A 19199-nucleotide genomic window follows, 5' to 3' on the forward strand; every position below is an offset into this window, starting at 1 on the left:
GGTATGCATGGGGATATAATAATGAATAGAGATAGGATAGCATTCAGAACGATGTATCTATATTCCAGAGATATGATACAGAATGATGTATCTATACTCCAGATTACTGTGGAGTCTATGCTATTGTGAATGAAAAAATTAGTAATTAGAAAAACATAAAGTATGAAACCTAATTTAAAAATAGCAGTATAGATGATGTAGAAAATTACACTCAATCAGGTACTGATGACAAAATAGAGAACAAATCATTTAATTTTTATTACAAATTTCCAATTTATAACCAAAATATACAACCACTACATTTAAAATCAGTTTGTACACTCACAGTTAAAGTGCTAAGTAAAAAACATTTACAAAAACTTGACATCAGTCTACTGTAAACAAAATAAATCTACAAGAGCAGAGTGCAAAGCACATCAGCTAATGTGAAAGTACAGTTCATGCTCTAATCAAGCACACTTGCCCTCTACATAGCTCAACAACAGTAAATTCTCCACTTGTTTGGAAATTAATGATCTATTTTAAATACATAAAAAAGAAACATGAAGAACCAATGCCACAAAATACAAATCTTCATCAGCACAGTTTCCAACCAGATGCTTATATGATAAAGCAAGATTAAAACTTTAGATCAATTTTAGGGTCACCTCCATCAACTTAATTCAGATTAGGGTCTGAAAACTAAACTGCCAAGTGCCAGCAGTCCAAAAACAATAGCTTTTAAAAATAATGGAAAAGGAATATCTCTTCTACCTTTATATTTCTTGAGAAAAGGAGAAGGTGGTGGTCATTTCTCATAACAGTAAAATGAGTAAAGACTTTAAAAAAAAACAAACTAAGAATGGAGAACGCTCACCTGTAAATTTAGTATGAGGGAACAGAGCTGGAAGACAGGCTCAGCTGAAGGTAGGGTAGACTGAGCCTGAAATACAGACAGCCTTTGAACACTGTGGGTGAAGGAGATCTAAGATGTTCTGGACACAGTTTTTGAACTGAAAAGCATGAGATCAGCAAGGCCCCTACTTCTTACAACCCTTAAGAAGAAATGACTGGCTCCCTTCCTCAAGGTCACTGAAAACACACAGCACTTTCAGTCATCACACAGGCTCTTCGAAAGAGGAACAGATTCCCAACTTAAGTTATCTAAATGAAATCTCTTGTCTCAAAATAGTTTCACCAACACTGATTGAACTATTTCCACTTTTGTTTAAAAGCTAAATATTTATTCTAATTGATAGTCATCTGTGCTAATAACAATGATTTGTTTTTTTAAAACAGGAGAAAGGGCTATAGTCACGAACACTTTATTCCAAACCAAGACCCCTAGGTTAATTTTGGAGAGCATTAGGTCACCTCTTTTTGGCTATCTGCTACCCTTATTATTTATAATATTATATACACGAGGAGATGTAGTCTGACTTTGGAACAACCCAATCCACAACCTTTCAAAACACAGTTCTATTTAAAATTGGGGATTTCCTAAGTAGGAGCTTATCATTTTTATATCCTTTTTTATACTCATACATTTTAATTCTTATAACTTGAAACACAGGTATAAAGAAAATCTTTAAAACGGCATGTTTAGGCAAATCTATTGGCTACATAACATAATATTATTATTTTAGAATGCATACTAAGAAGACAAAATTCTATAGCTGGCAAAATTGAGTCCATATTAGATATTGGCAGGGGGTAGTTATTTTGCCTTCAAATGATATTTACAGACTAATCCTTTGATAAATGACAATATCTCAGTGAATGAAAGCTGAAAAACTATACACAGATTTAATGAAAAAACTTACGTAACTTAAGCATTCCCCAAAGATATTTGCTTCAATTACTGAAGTCATTTTGCTTAAATACCTTTGAAAACTGGGCAATTTAACAGCAAAACAAAGCAGAATTTTCTTGATAGGCCTCTGGTTATCTGCAGTTTGAATCTTTATAAAGCCTCTGGTAGGTTGGTTAAAAGAGTTGAATTGGGAAGTTGAAATAGCTCTTCGAAAAGATCTTTTGTTTGGTTGTTTCTTGAATATGTATTATGAAACTGCTAACATTTGAGCAACAAAACCAGCAACTTCACATAGCTCAGAATAATATTACCCAGCTATGGCCACATAATATGAATCTCCTTGGGCTGATTCTCAAAAACAAAAAAACCATCTACTCAAGAGCTTTCTACTGAGATGACCATGATAACCTAACATATATAATAATGTACAACACTAAGAAAATAAAAAACAAAACAAAAAAAGGGGCTCAAAAAAAACCCAAAACCCACTCACATTAAATAAATGTGAGCTTCAGGTATCGTATATTACAGACAGTGAAGTAACTATTAACTATGATACTGTGGGATTCCCTGGTGGCTCAGACAGTAAAGCGTCTGCACGCAATTCAGGAGACCCGGGTTCGATCCCTGGGTTGGGAAGATCCCCTGGAGAAGGAAATGGCAACCCACTCCAGTACTCTTGCCTAGAAAATTCCATGGATGGAGGAGCCTGGTCGGCTACCATCCATGGGGTCGCAAAGAGTTGGACACGACTGAGCGACTTCACTTTTCACTTCACTATTATAAACTGTAGACATATATACTTATATAAATAATCCCAATTCACTATCAGATTAAAACACAGCAAAGTTGGCATTTTCTTAAAAAGTTTAAATGAGAAGAAACAGCTTCCATAGCTCTTTCAAATAAAAATAAGACAATTTAACAGCTTTTAAGTGTCAAATGAATTTTTCTTTCTGGTAATGGGAGAAAGCGATTATGGATGGCGTAGCTCTCTTTATCATGCCAAAGTAAATGTTTAAACTGCAGTCACTCCTTCACATATGTAATATGTTTAAACTTCAATGAAAAAATAAAACTTAAAAACAGAGTCTGGCATTTGAAAATAAAAACAGAGAAGTTGTTTGAAGTTGGTATTAAAGATTTGTGGAAAAAAAAGATTTGTGAAATGGGATCATTCGAGAGGCATTAACTTTTTTAAAAAGATGAATGATAAAGAATTCAGATTTATTATGATAATTCACAGCTAAGGTAGAAATAGCACCTGATAACAAGAGAACTTCCAAACTAATGTTTTCAAATCAGAGAGTCCTTTTCATGATTAAAAAAATTAATTTTAAGTTCACATGTAAAGAAACTGCAACAATTTCAAATACATGTTCACCTCAGCTCAATGTAAAGAACTACTGTGTTGATCTTGTCTCAGAAACACAGAATTATTCCATATTAAACCTTTCTGCCAACAAGAGTAGTTCAAAGAAAAATTATCTGAGGCAGGGCTAAAGGAGAGACGGAAGATATTTATAAACTTAATTTTCAAAACTGAGGAGGGGTCAGTTAGAAAAACAGAAAAATGGTGGATGGATAAATATAAATTAAACCACCCTAGGATTATCTGTTTTACCTTATAGAATATCCTATTATCAAAACCCAGAAAGTACTCAATGAAATGTTTAGACCTCAGACTCAAGGTTTAACAAACATAATAGCAAAACACACAGAGTCAGAGAACTGAAAAGAAAGTCGTGGTGGTAGTTCTTAACAGGTGGTTAATGTAACACTGTAATATAGCAATATGTGAGTGAGAGACGCTGGGCATCTAACTGAACTTTTGGATGTCAGGAGAGCTGCCTGAACCAGTGAACTGACCAAAGACAGGAATCAAGTACAGCCAAACAAATTACATCAGAAACCAGTGCACCTTCCTGTATCAATTTCCATTTTTCTTTTCTACCCACCAGACACCAAACCCAGTACCTAGATTGTAAATTTACAGACCAAGGATTCAAGAGATTGATAGGAGTTAAGGAAGACAATTAGAACAAAGACAATGATCTTTAAGTGTAACAGGAACCTCTATGGCCTGGTTCTCAGACAATGTAATTATCAATAAATCTACAAGAGAACTCTGTCGAGAGACGGAAGTAATAGAATCTCTACATTTTATTACAGAAGGAGGCTTTACAGAAACATCTTCTGCAGAGCTGAAAAAAATAAAACAAAGAAACCACATTTATCTCTAAGGATATTTTAAAGCAGGATATTCACTTGCTCGTGGCAATCTGGCAACTGTAGTTATGCAAAGAATCTAAGGTTTCAGCTTACGGGTAATTACTGAACAGACAAATTTCAATCCAATCCTCAATTATTTTTATATTTTATAAATATTTTCATGTCAGCAAACCTAATAGCTTTTTAATTAGTTATATGGGCCATATAACTGTTATATGCTTTGTTTACTAATTTTATCTTAATACATTTTGTTTAAAAGTTTAGCCTAAGTAGCTATGCTCATATTTAAGAGAACAAAGACCACAAAAATTTTAGATGTTATTTTTTTCTGTACATCAGTTTTAAGGTGCTTATATTGGTTCCTTAGGAGATATTTCCTTTGGGAGGAAAAAAGGTCATGTCGATTATTTGTAACCTTTTTTTTACTTTTACAATCTGTAATATAATTTTTTCCTCCTTTAAAATTACCTAAAATCAAGACTGAAAAACAAAATCAGCAACATAGCTGAATCCTATCAATTTAAGTGCAACTTGCATTAACATTGCAGGCTGATCTAGTATATAGCGTTCATGGGAGGAATAACGAGAATAAGATAATGATTATAAAATAGTCAAGGGATAACCAAACCAGAGACAGGTGGAATCTGAGACACGACCTGGTCTAATCCCCTTTTTCTTTCATTTACAGATGGTTAAACTGAGGTCCCAAGAGATAAAATTGCAAAGTTCCACAGCTCATTGAAAACAGATGCAACACTACAAATCAGACCTCTGACACAAAGTTCTGTCAGATTTAAAAACTAACATAATGTATTTTTACTAAGCATTCAAAAAATCTGCCAATTTAGAAAAAAAAAACTATTAAGCTCCAAAGTTCTTTCTTTTATGTCAATAGCATGTCAACACAATTAAAGTAATATTTGCAAGTCAGCAATACAAACAAGCTGACTTACGTAACAAAAATCCCAGGGCTATAATAAAAATATAGCTCACCGTACTGCAGGAAATATGATAAAAAGCTTGGAAAAAAATCACTCTAATAAAAATTAATGTTATTAATGAACAATAATTATGAAAATAACAAAACACTGAATTTTCAAGATCTGAATTACTCTAAGGTAAATACTTGCTTCTCTTGATCAGGAAAAACTGCTGACAGTGACCAATGAAATGATAAAAAAGAATTATAAACAATGCTATCACACCAGTGAAAATGTCCAAGAAAGGACATAACAGATTTCCTGAGAAAAGTGATTATTAAAAACAAAAAAAATTCCAAAGGAAACCATTCTTAATACATTTAAATAGACTGAACTACTCTCTTTTATAGGAGGTAATGTACTGGCATGGGATTTGACTAAAATGTAAGTGAAAATTTACTTTTTTTTAACTTTATGGCAACAAAAATGTTACTTTCTAATTAGAGATCACAGAATAAGAAATATGCTTATTAACTTACTGTATTAAATCTTTATAAATCAACCAAATAGGAATGTCTACAAAAATGGCTGGTTCTGGATAAACCTTAATATTCTCTTTCCCAGAAGACTTCAGATCTTGAGAGAAATTATTATAATCCTATCAATTTGGCTATTAAGGAAGTACAGAATTTAAATTAGGAAAAAATCCAGGAGAGTAATTACAATAAGATGGAGGTAAAGGTTGCTTAGTTTTCCCATTCCTTTCTCAAAAATCATATCATTGGAGCAAAACAGAATTGAAGTGAATTAAAATATGAAGAGATGTCAACATAATTTTTTCATAAAAAACATAAAAATGACACAAGAATAATGTATAAAATCATACAGCTACTAAGAAACATAGCTGAATTAAACACCTTTCTTTACTCAGTTGTAAAAAGGCATAAAAGTAGTTTAAAAGAATCGTGAGTTCCTTTGTACCTCTAGGTTCTATAAAAATGCCCTTTTGTGTGTTTATGTGTGGAAAAGAATGGAGAAACCCTTACTTTATGCAGGTTAAAAAATTACATATACAAATATAATAGTATCACTTAAAATTTAAAGTTTTGCCATGATGAAAACCAATAAGTTACAGTAATCACTAATAAAAAAGAAGTGTTCCTAATTGGAAGTAATTAGGCATATGAAAGGCCTCAAAGGAGAAAAAGTAACAGGGCCTACTTCTCTTTATATTTTTCTTGCAAAACTAATGTAGTTATATCATTCCATATCAAAGCAGACATATAATGGATATCCCCAAATTTCTGTTGAAAGTGACCTATAAATTCAACCATATAAATTTTCGGAGCATATTCTGGTATAACATTTAATAAAGGGCCAAATACAATCTAAGGGCACAGTCGTTCTCGAAAAAGAATCTCATTTTAAAGGGTCAATTGGATTGCTGATTTGAAGACTGTGTCAAATGAATACTGGCCTAACTGCCTGTTCTGTTTTTACTGCTCAATACCATTATGCTTGCTTTCTGTAACCCCCAAATTCTAACAAAAACAAATACTATCAGTGTTTTTTTGTTTTTTTTTTCTATCAGTGTTTTTTAAAGAGCACTATAATTCTTGTTAGCTCATTTGATCCTCACAATGTCCTGTAGAGCAGGTCTCAAAGCCCCAAATTACCTTATCCTCATTTTACATCAAAGAAATTGAGACAAAGAGAAATTAAACGACCTGTTCAGTTTACATCATTATTATGGGTCTTTTGAATTCCAAGCCCAGGGCAATTTTCATTACACTAGACTATGTTAGTCATCCAAGTATGATAATATATAAACATACCTTTGGCATGTCAAAAGGAATATAAATATCATCATAGTGAAAATTTGGTATGTTAACATTTTCTAAGCTCCAGCCAATGATCCACTATTTTATCAAAAATTTTTAAGTAGTTCCTTTTATTTCATGGGGATATAGTCCACACCAATAAAGTTACAACTTCAGTTATTTCCAGCTATTATCACAAAGAAACTAATGAGGTAGGTTAAAATGTAGTTAATTTTCCTCATTTGAAGAGATTCTTAGAATTTTCTTAAATCTGCTCCAAGAAACAGTTTTAGAAAAAGAAAATCATTATTAATAAAGGTTTACTTGAATATTCATTCACCCAACTAGTATACAAAGATCTAATTTCACATTAAACCAACAAGAACCTACTTACTTCTAAAAACTGCTGTTCATCTTCTAAAATTAATATAAAGTGTTAGCGTAAGTTTGTATATATATTTAATTAAAATAGTAATATGCACTGTTACTCTAGGAGAAATAAACTTTATTTGGTGCAATTCATTGATTATTATATAGCCATGTCGCTCAGTCGTGTCCGACTCTTTGCGACCCCATGGACTGTAGCCTACCAGGCTTCTCTGTCCATGGGATTTTCCAGGCAATAGTACTGGAGTGGATTGCCATTTCCTTCTCCAGGGATCTTCCCAACCCAGGGATCGAACCCGGGTCTCCTGCATTGTAGACAGACGCTTTACCATCTGAGCCACCAGGGAAATCCCTCATTGATTATTACTTGCCACATATTATTCCGGTAAAGCAGAGACTCATTTCACTTAGCTCAAATTTAGACTCTTCAAATTTCTTTGAACTGAGACTATCATGACTAAAGTGAGTTGCATAACATTCATTTATTTAAATATTTTAATTGAAAACCTACCATGCCCTCTTCTAGTTGCTGAGTTATTAACTGTTCTTTGAAACTAATTATTGTTTTGAGCTTAATATTGTTTTGAATTGTTTGCTTTAATCACTGAAAAAATTCAATACAATATTGCTGAAATCAGAGTACTTTTCAAAAACTTTTTGGTTATATGTTAACATTTTAGAGAGAACTATTATTTTATCAGTTGTCAACTGAAAAAATAAAATACTAAACATTATCATCTGCCAATCACAACACAAATTAAACATATGGTAAGAAAGCTGTCCGGACTTGTTCAAGTTGGTTTAAGCTAGTTGAGACTTGAAACTGTTATTTTGCTGTAGTTCTTCGATTGTCTCTTTAATGAAAAAAGTCTTAATTCAGAGCACTAGTTTGATAAATAACACAACCCAAACTAAATACTGTTATTTAAAATGACAGATTAACAATATTAAGTAAATTCTGTGAAGCAGTGAAAGTAACTGAAAGGCCAATAAAGCATTTACACATATATCAACAGTTTAATAGAGAAGATACAAATGAATATTTAAAAATCAGGAAGCACAGGGTTAAGCTTTTCATATTGATGTTCACTTAACTGTCTATACTTGGCCCACAAAGAAACCAATTAACATTTTGGCAATTGATGATATAATGCAGATGGCAATGAACGACAGCATCTTTGAGCTCAAACTGGTACCTTCTATGTTAACTTATTTTTGTGTCTGAATGTTTGTTTTGGTCTTTCATGCTGTTCTCAGGAGAAATTCTCAGACAAAAGCCTCATGAACTACTGATTTATTTATAAATGAGTTGTTACCAATTTGATCTTCAGAGTAAAGGTCTACTGTCAGATGTGAGGGAATTCAGATTCTACTTGTCCTGAGTATTAACTCCAGTTTCAAGGAAAAAGACAATGAGGATGGAGGAAAAAGTAAAGCATTTGAGCCAAATGTTCACATATCTCATGAAGAATTAGTAATAAATATTAAGAAATATGTACTTTGAAAGAAAAAAACATGACAGGCAAACAAATTATTATCAGAAAACTGACTTCTGTGCCTGATGAAAGCTTTTCCAACACCAAATTTCTTGGTACATTTTGTTTTAAAAAAGGAGAGGAAAAAGTCCACATGAATTCAAACACATATCAAAGACTGTACTATGGTAGCCCTCAGACAAATATCTTAAGTCCTCAGTAATCTTAATCCCTTCTAGTTCATAACACTAAAGTTTTCAGAGCTTTCAGCTTTCATATGATTTTTCATCTGATACCTATTGACAACTTTGTGAGGTAGGTATTTATTTTCTATCTTCATTCAAAAACAAGGGAACTGAGGCTCAGAGAAATTAACTTGTAAAAGGTCAAAAACTAGCACATGGCAAAGCCAGATCTCTCTGGAGTCTAGAATATTTTTAAAGTCTGATTCTTGGATATCTGTATAAGAATCACCTATGATATTAATATTTTTATGATGACAGATTTTTAAAGTCCTACCATCACCTTTGACTTACTGAGTACTAATTTTTAGGAGTGGGGTCCAGAATTCCAGTTGTAATCAATCAGGTAATAGATATAAAAGCCTAACATTGAGTGCAGCTAGGTTTTCACATGATATAATATGATGCCATCACATTATCAGCAGGAGCAAGTTAGTTTCAAACAGCCTGCAGTCAGGCCTGCGGCAGATTAGAATCACTGGGGAAGCTTTTTATAAAACTACCAGTCCTCATCTCAATGAGAAGAAGGTGTTGGGCATTGCCCGAGTGATTCTTATCTGTAGTCAGGGTTGAGGATGGCTTGTTTAAATATGCTTGTCTATATAACACATCCAGCACTTTCCAGAATTTTTCTTTCCCTTCCGATCATTATCATGCCTAATAAAGTTTAAAATTTTTACTATAAGTTATTTAAATATTACAAGACAAAATGTCAAAGATTTTTGAATTGATATTTTTAAAGTTAAAAGATAACTTCACAGCAGGACTAATCATGCTTCATTAAGCTACAATGAATTTCAAATATCCCAAATTAATCACCACTGTGGACTCGGGTTATACATATATTTCAGCTGTAAACAAGAATGACCCAGAACCTGAAGATAAAGGTGTGGGGCAAAAGCTGCGGCTTATTGGCTACTGGGCAATGCGAGGGGCCTGGATACCAACATCTGGCGGCTTTGGCAAGATTACATTTCACTGCAAAAAACACAATAACAGATACAGAGGAAACACTTTGCTGTTTTGTAACTATGGTTACTACAAAAAGGCTTACAGTATGTGATGCTTATCTTATTACATGCTCCCATAGAACATATCTGAACATGAAGTTCTCTACAAATCAATACTACTACATGGGAAAAAATGGCTAAAAGTAAAAATTTTCCGTCATGCATATGGATAAGTTACCAATATAAAAACACAGCCAGTAAAAGTAATATTTACAAAAGTAATAAAAACAGCACAATTACTGAGAAAAAAATGCCCATCTCCGCTTTTACTTTGTTGCTAATCCTACTCCTGTATTTCTCTGCATAAAGACTATTTTGACAGAATTTCAAAAGAGTCTTCAGTAGACTAATCAGATTCTTCAGTTGACTTTATATTCTATTAGCTAAAATTCCCTTGCTGATTTATCAAATTCTCCTATAGTTTAAAAACACAGTTCTTTTTCACTTAGTGGAAAGAAAACTACAAAGTCCTACTATTCATCTGAGAAATAAACCTTGCATAGAAAATTTCTTTAATTCTGAAATTTTGTTTTATTAATAGAACTACCAGAATGTTACCTCACAACCAGTTGATATTATATGAAAGTTCACTATAAAGCAGTCATCATACATTTTAGGATTTTTCCAAATATAAAACAAGTGGGTTTATAAAAATGCTTACCAGACAAATAATTATTTCTTCATAACCTAGAAATAAGAATTATTTATGTGATGATATCATTCTTAGCATTTTGGATGCCTTGAGGTTCCAAGTTTGATGCAATATAAAAAGCAAAAATTTACTTTTCAATGGACACCATCTGCACCTGACTGAAAGCATCATAACTGAGTTATAGCAATCAGTCATGCAAAGGCAAAGAATAAAATCTGCTTTTTAAACAGCACAAAATTTCCACCTTAGGACGATTTAAGCACTGGTTCCATCTTCTTCAATAACCCGATTCATGCTGGTACCATGTGTGATGTGAGTCATAGGATTATTACTGAGATCTCTGATGCTGCTATGTCGTGACTGTTCATTGAGCCGATGGGAACTACTGTGCCTGGAGTGATCTGTAAGTCGTGACATGCTGCCATGAGGTAGTCTCTCCTCCATTCCTCTGTAACTGCAGGGAGTGTACCTAATGTGGGAGGTAACAGAACACACTAGAAAATATCACTAAAGTTTTTCATGAAAATAACACTGATTTACAAAATAATTTCATGATTTACATTGTTGAATTATTTAAGTGGCCAAACAAAAGGGAGAAAAAATCTACTAATTAGGCTCAGAATTAAGAGCTGCCTTGCAAAAAGAGACAGAAGCTGAAGTTAAGCAGAGCCAACTGATCTAGAACTACGCTAAGTAAGGATACTTTTCTCATTCAAATAAGTTTTGGGTTGTGAGGTGGGTCCCAGGAGAGGAAGAACAAGAACAGAAGAAATATGGCGTTGTCCAAGGCAATCTAGAAGAATGGTGATAGTCATGGTACAGCAAACTCCAATTTCACTACAACCCTGGGAGTGGAAAAGGGAGCATATGAAACTAGAGGAAATTAGTGGAACCTTAAAAAAGTGAGGGAGTTGGCAAGCAATGATGATGCCAAGTGTGGACAGCTTCCTTCCAGAGAGCCCAGTTAATAGCTCAATTAAATGTAAATGGTCTTACTTTTCATTAGGGCTTGAGGCTGTCAGGACGCTAGTTCATAAAAGCTACATCGACTTAAACACAATAACCTCCTAACACTTTGTAACCCATGTTCCCTCAGAAGCAAATTCTCTCCTTTTCCCTTCCCCAAGATGCAGTTTTTGAGTGTGTCAACTGGGCTCCATTGCTCATCACAGGCTGTCCTCTCCATCATTCTATTTATCTTGAAAGGCAGCACGGGGACCTGTTAAAATTTTCTTTTGTTGCAATTCTGATTCACTGAGTCCCCATTAAAGCTAAGAAAACTCCCAGTCATACATACTATATGTGTGTGTGTGCTAAGTCGCTCAGTCATGTCCAGCTCTTTGTGTGACCCTATGGACTGTAGCCCTCCAGGCTGCTCTGTCCATGGGATTCTCTAAGCAAGAATACTGGAGTGTTGCCATGCCCTCCTCCAGTGGATCTTCTTGACCCAGGGACTGAACCTGTGTTTCCTGTGGCACCTGCATTGCAGGTGGATTATTAACCACTGAGCCACTGGGAAAGCCCCCGTATAACTATACACAGTTTTGTAAAAAGTATTTAATTTAGAATAACAACAATCAAAGAAAACAACCAAATATAATTAATATTAAATTTTAGTAGTATTTCTAAAAATAAAAAGGAGGTAGAAGGTTTTTCCTTTCTTAAAGTCATCAAAAGAACTAGTCATGAACAGGTGAAGACCTACTGGCTGTCAGAAAATACCAATTTATCATTCCCCTCAGTTAATGATTATAACAAATTTCATGACTCATTATGAATCATTTGTAAAATTTAAAGATTTTAAAGACTTATTCATATACTACTGAAGTGATCTAGTCTTATATAGCAGTGCTTATCAAACAATGTTTTCATTAGATCACAAAGTTTAAAAATTAAGTCCTTTTAAAATGAAAGCATGTCTTTCTTCTCCTGATTGAGTAAAGCAAAAAAGAAAATTTAAGAATGAAAAACTACCTTTAGAATATTTTTTAAATTCCTCAAGTTAATGGATAAAAGAGCATTTAATTTTTATTTATTAAAAGACTTCACATTCAGAACATAAAGGTTTTAAATTTGATTTTTAAGTTTTGATTAAATAATTACAATGTTGCAAATTAAAATAATGAAAATAGAATAAGCATGTTATTCTAGTTAATAATTATTTTACATAATAATTATTTCCCTAAACTGAAAATTGTTCTATGACTTGCTAGCTAATTTGGAGAACTTTCACCTCTCGATGACTTCATAAGTACCTAATTCATGTAAATATGGCAAATAAAAAAAGCAAAATATGATGATATCAAAGTAATTAAAAATATGAATTACATTTTCTAAAACTGAAACCTAAATCTTTAAGTTTAATTTAGTGAATAACACTCAAAGAATACCTTTTTCGTAGAAAAAATTCAGTTATGTCTATTTAAGTGAAATATATGGTTATTCACAAAATTCTAGTATATGAACCACCTGCCCATGGATAATCAAGACTCAACTACACAGTAAAATGTCACCCACTTACCAAACTAACCACTTATTCTCAAACTCCACCCAGCTACTCATCCATTTCCTTTTCTATATCCTCTCATCTAACTACCAATTATTCTTTGAAGTTGATATATATGTATGGTATATTTACCTAAGTCTATTTTATTTTACATAGCACTGAGATCAGTAATTATCCATCAAGGAATCTGGACTAGATTGAGTACTGAGAAGCAGATACGTGTGCATATGTGTAATCTCACAGCCAAGATAACATGAGATGATGAGAAAACCATGGCCAAAATATAGTGCTAACGTGTAAACTTAAAAACTGATGCAGAAAGAAATATCCATGAGACGGAATGCCCAAATTATTTCTAAAGTTGTTTGACAGATTTATTTGTTTCCTCCCTCATAGCTCAGTGATAAAAATCTGCCTGCCAATGCAGGAGACATGGGTTCGATCCCCGGGTTGGGAAGATTCTCTGGAGAAGGAAATGGCAACCCACTCCAGTATTCTTGCCTGGGAAATCCCATAGACAGAGGAGCCTCTCAGGCTACAGTCCATGGGGTCGCAAAGAGTTGGACATGACTTAGCAACTAAAGAACAACACAGGGCTAGATACTGTCAAGGGATATACATATATCTGTCAGCAAGTTCACATTCTCCAGAAACTGCAAACTTAGCTGAGGAAAAAAAAACTGTACTGAAAATAGGTCACACTCAAAGAATGTTTAAAAAGCAATTAATGAGCTGCCATGGTATGGGAATTAAGCAGAACTTAAAGGATGAGAGTGATTTTAATTAAGCAGAGAGATAAGAAAGGCCATCACAGGAGGGTATACGCTGTCCCCTAGTTTCCATGACACTAAACTTTCACAGAGACCTTCATGTGTTTAGAAGCGTTTTCTCTGAATCACATGCTAGGCTATTCTTTTTTTTTTTTTTTTACAACGAAGAGTATTTTAATTCTTGTCCTCTCTGAATCGCGTGCAGTTGCTTGGTCGAGTAGGTCAGGACCCTGTCATGAAATAGGCTATTCTTATTGTGTTGTTTTCATTACTGTGTCATGTTCTTCTCCTAGAAGGGGATGACAGAGGATGAGATGGTTGCATGGCATCACCTACTCAATGGACATGAGTTTGAGCAAGCTCTGGGAGTTGGTGATGGACAGGGAAGCCTGGCATGCTACAGTCCATGGGGTCGCAAAAAGTCAGACACGACTGAGACTAAAGTGACGATGACTGGTGATCTTGTTCTTGGTATGTCATTATTAAGCTTCAAGGAATTCCATCTCACAGCTTTTTAATTACCACTACCTTATATTAAAGATTATAAGCTTTCTTACCTAAACTTTAATTTCATTTAGATTACAGAAACTAAAAGTCTCCTATATTTAACTCCCTTCAGAAATTCTCTGCTCAATATGAACTCATTACTTGTATTACCATTTGCTCACCCTATTTATCTCCTCTGAGATACTTTCAGAGAGGCCAATCTGATCATTTGAAGTTCTATAACACTGACAGTAACACTCTAATACTCACTGTTTTAATTATATGCTAGCTTGAACTATTTTTAATTGGTTATTATGTATATGTCCTACCTTTCCTGTAAGGTTCTATTCTCCTGGAAAGCAGAAATTATACTTAAGCTTTCTTCTATATATCTCTTAATACACAGAATGCCACATGCATAAGAGCTGTAGTATAACTGTTCATTCCCTATTGAAAAGTATGAGGCTAATAATGTCCAATATCAAATACTGCTGAAAGTCAGTTCATGGAGCCATGCTATGCTATCACGTCAGTCATGTCCAACTCTCTGTGACCCCATGACAGGCTCCTCTGTCCATGGGATTCTCCAGGCAAGAATGCGTTGCCATTTCCTCTTCCAGGGAATCTTCTCAACCCAGGGATCAAACTCATGTCTCTTACCTCTCCTGCATTGGCAGGTGGGTTCTTTACCACTAGCGCCAACTGGAGCTAGCAGTTCATGGAGGCAGGTATTCTTAAAGATTCTCTGGTTTCCTCTCTTTCTATGAGTGTTTTAAGTTAAGAGCTCTAATTTTACTCTAGAAACTTTCCAACTGGGCTTACGTACAACCTCCTCTCCTATGCTGTTGTCAAAGTGATCTTCCTAAAACACAAATCTGATTTTATCACCCCAATGCTCAAAGTCTTTTAATAGTTTCTCACTGCTCTGGGGGAAAAACCCCCGAACTCCTCAGCATGTTTCATCTCCTACGGTGGCCCTGCTACCTAAATGCCTCTTCGTCCTCCTTGCCTCTGCACGTGCTGTTTCCTTGTCTGAGATTTCCCACTGCCTCCTCTGTACCCTAGTCAAACTACAGAACCACCTTGTTTGTGAACGAGACTTTCCACAGTGACTTAAAAGGCTTTCTTCTCTGGAATCCCAAAGCATGCTGTGTATGATTTTATCATACCTACTACTCCTTTGTCTTCCATCTCTGTGTTCCTAGCACCTAGAAGAATGCTTTCCACTTAGGAGTGCTGAATGAAAGGAAAAGGCAGGAAAGAGAAAGGATCTTAGATGGTGGTTTAAAAACAGGTCATTGGTTATGTTAGAAGTTGGGTAAGAAGGTGAAAAAGACCGGAAATACAAGGAATGAAGGATGGGATTGGTAGAAAGGAAATATTCAAAATATTTCAAAAATCTGGCAAGGAAAATAAAAAGAAGTGGATACAAGATAGAAAACATGTCAAAGTTAAAGAAAGGCTGCTCCTTTTCAAAACCCAAGTAGCTGACCAAGTTAGACGGCAAAAGAAAGCAAGTTGAGAAGACAAACAAGAAGGTCTAAAAAGAGAGTACGTCTAGCAATCACATCCTACGTGACAAGGACAGGGAAGACTGAAAGAAAGGCTTGAATGAGCCTGGAAGGATACAGGACAGCCACGGAGACACAGAACAGAGAATTTCAGGCATCATAATTTTCATTCTTTCAGTTTCCCAGGCTTAGAAATCTTAAAAAAAGTTTCTTTTGGCACATTCCTTCTCTCCAACTGCTTTCAAGCCATCACCAACTCCTATCATTTCTTCTTTTTAAATATCTTTCAGATCAGCTATTACTCTCTTGGCACTGTCACTGTTCTTTCATAAACCTCCATCATCTCTTAACTGAATTACTGCAGAGCTCCTAAGAGGTTTCTAATTCTAGTGTCTCTACCATCCAGTATAACAAGAAAGCACATCCTGCCCACTCTCAGACATTCTCTGTGAAGCTCTCTCCCACCTCCTCCCCACCAGATTTAGTCACCCCCTTGTCCATGCTACCAAACAGGGGCTGCCAACTGTGGCCTGCTGGTCAAATCAGGCCCCTTCCTATTTTTGTAAACAGTTTTTCTGGAACACAGCCACTCCTATTTTGACTGCATACTGTCTATGGCTGCTTTCATGGTATTAACAGCAGAAATGAATGGTGGCAACAAAGACCACGTGACCCACAAAGCCTAAAGTCATTTATATGTTATTTCATTTATAATACAATATTTATTATATTATTTTTCTCTTCATAGAAAAATTTGACAACCTCTGGACTATACCATTATATTTGCATTTTACTTTAATTATTACCTTATCATATTGATAATAAAAGTTGATAACAGGCACTTACTGAGATGGGCACTGTTCTGAGCAATTAGGTATATTACCTCATTTATTTTTTACAACATTGCTAAAGGGACAGATATTATTACTATTTCCATTTTACAGATGAGGAAACTGAGGCTTATTATTCTAGACCCCATGCTTTCAACTACAAGACAAATATTGACTACCCTATTTTTCTTGATCTTATTAAGAACAAAGATCATACCTAAATCAGTTTTGTATTCCCAGAGACTCACACAATGTCTGACATAGTAGGTATTCCATAATTGTTTGCTAAATTAATCTTACTAAAATAACCACTTTTACTCTGCCTTCTCTCTGATGAGCAATGACTCCACATTGCTCACTGCATCACGTCTAAACTCCTCTGGCATTAAGTCTGACCATAATCTGGGACAATTAAACCTAGCAAAGTTCAGAAGGTTAATCATGATCAACTTCTGTTTCAGAATTGGCTACTCTTCCTTCAGATGCCACGTGACTCTAACTCAGCACACGAAATAAACTAAGCTGCCGATAAAACTCACCTGCCGTCCCGGGACCTGTGGAGGCTGCCGTGGTAGCTGCTCACTTTGCTGTGGACACTACCTGCTTTGCTCCTCTGGTCATCCACCATGGCCAGCTGCGTTGAAGAAGCATGTGTGGATGTCCCTTGAGTGGAAGTTCCTCTTGATTTCCTTATTATAGGAGTATTTGGATCCCTCAGGAGGGACTGAGCAAAATCAGGTTCCTGGAGTACCTGTCGGCTCTCGTTCACTATCCTAGATAACAAAACACCAAGTGTAAGATAACCCTACAGACCAAAAACAATACTTTGACAGACTGATGTTATTCTTCAGAAAAAAAGCTCTCCAAACAATGTCTTTAGGACATATGTAAGGTAACACTGTCGAGAGAAGAGAGACTAAAACAAAAATCTGTGTCAATCTGTCTCCTAAACTGGTATGATGGAAAGAGGTTCGTCTTAGAATAACGAAATCAGGATTTTAGTTCCAACTCTATCAATAAATATGTGATCTTGGGCAAGTCACTATCCCCTTTTCTTAATTTTCCTCATTCATAAAATGAAGGCATACAATTTCATCATTTTTAAAAAGTCCCTTTCGGCTAAAGAAATTTATCATTCTCGAGGTCACTGAAACATTGCAAAGGTACTACTATAAAGTAAAAATATTATTTTCTTGCATGGTTTATAGAAGTAGTGGAGGCCCCATCATGGCATAGACTCATTTTTTTAATTTGTAAGAGCAGTTGTTTTTAGGTTACAAGTTGATTTTACGACAGAAGCTGTTGTCTAGTGCTTGAATAAACATGAATGACTGTAACTACAACAAAATGTATGAAAAATTAATTTAAACAAACATACCATGAAGTCCCAGACATACTAAAGGCTTAGGAAAAAAATAATTAAGGGGATGAATTATGTCCAGAGCTAAAGTTTTTAACTGCTATGAAAAGGCTAAAAGCAGATAGGTGTTTACGTTGATGAACAAAATGGTAATTAAAGAGCCAATTAAACAGGTGCAAAGGTCAGTGTATCAGTTTGGGTAAATAAGTGACTATAAGAATCATAAAGTTAAAATTAGACAATATTATTTTTAAAAAAGTTCCAACGTGAAGATTAGATCATAAATTGACAAAGTGCATATATTCTAAGTTTTCAAATTAGAAAAGAATCGCTGCTGTTATTGCCATTGTTATTTTTAGTGCTGGGGTAGAAGGACTCAAAGACGACTAGTATTTGTTGAATACCTGCATAGTGCCAGGCGTTTTACATATATTCTCTGCTAATCTTTTTTAATAATGTTTTTATTATGGAGATTAACTCCTAAACAGACACTTCTATGGGGGAGATATCCATCAAGAGTGAATATTGTGATCCCCATTTTATAGATGAAGAAACTGAGGTCACAAGGGATTAAAGAACTTTTCAAAAGTCGTACAGCAAAACAACAGTTGGGGATCAAACTTAAATGTTTCAAAGTGAATCATAAAGTAATGATAAAACATAATGTTTACATATATCCTGAGAGTTTCAAAAACTAGATAGAAGAAAGAACAACTCAAACATAGTTATTACAACATTTATTCTTCTGTCATCAATGGCCCTGTGCACATGTACATACATCCAAAGTTGCTCTGGACTGCTGAATTTATTTTCTAAACTTATTTTTAAAAATTGGTTCAAACTGACTTCTGGTCATTTCAAAAATTTAATCTACCTTCAAATGGTGAAGGTCTGTCTCCTCGTTTTACAAATAAGAAACCAGGGGTCCAGAAAAATTAAGTGATGTGACCCAGATAACTCCAAAACAAGATTTCTAAAAATATTTCAACCAGTGTCAGAATTATTAGCATAAGCAATCTTAAATGTGGCTTCACTGAGAGAAAGAACACTAATTTGACTGGCATAATTTTAGAAGCCAGTCTTTCGACAGCACAGTATAACAGAGGGGTTAACAGCAAAGACTAGAGGCTAGAATCAGACTGCTTGGGTTTGAATCTCAGTTCTGCCACTCACTAGCTATTGAACCTTGGTTCTGTGTTCTGATCT

At 34.7% G+C, this 19199-nt stretch overlaps 1 protein-coding gene across 2 annotated transcripts in view; it reads right to left on the minus strand.

Moving 5' to 3' along the window:
* Positions 1 to 234: 234 nt before the first annotated feature.
* Positions 235 to 19199, minus strand: part of FZD3 (frizzled class receptor 3) — a 97884-nt gene continuing 78919 nt past the window's right edge. Inside the window, exons 7-8 of one of the 2 annotated variants that reach the window (XM_024995500.2) lie at positions 17173 to 17406; positions 235 to 10999 (exon numbers count right to left, since the gene is read on the minus strand). In XM_024995500.2, coding sequence (XP_024851268.1) covers positions 10786 to 10999; positions 17173 to 17406 — 448 coding nt within the window. In that variant the 3' untranslated portion in view covers positions 235 to 10785. The remainder of the gene's footprint in view (positions 11000 to 17172; positions 17407 to 19199) is intronic. The other variant, NM_001192964.3, reaches the window with a different exon arrangement.

Source organism: Bos taurus, chromosome 8 (assembly GCF_002263795.3).
Source record: "Bos taurus isolate L1 Dominette 01449 registration number 42190680 breed Hereford chromosome 8, ARS-UCD2.0, whole genome shotgun sequence".
NCBI lineage: Eukaryota > Metazoa > Chordata > Mammalia > Artiodactyla > Bovidae > Bos > Bos taurus.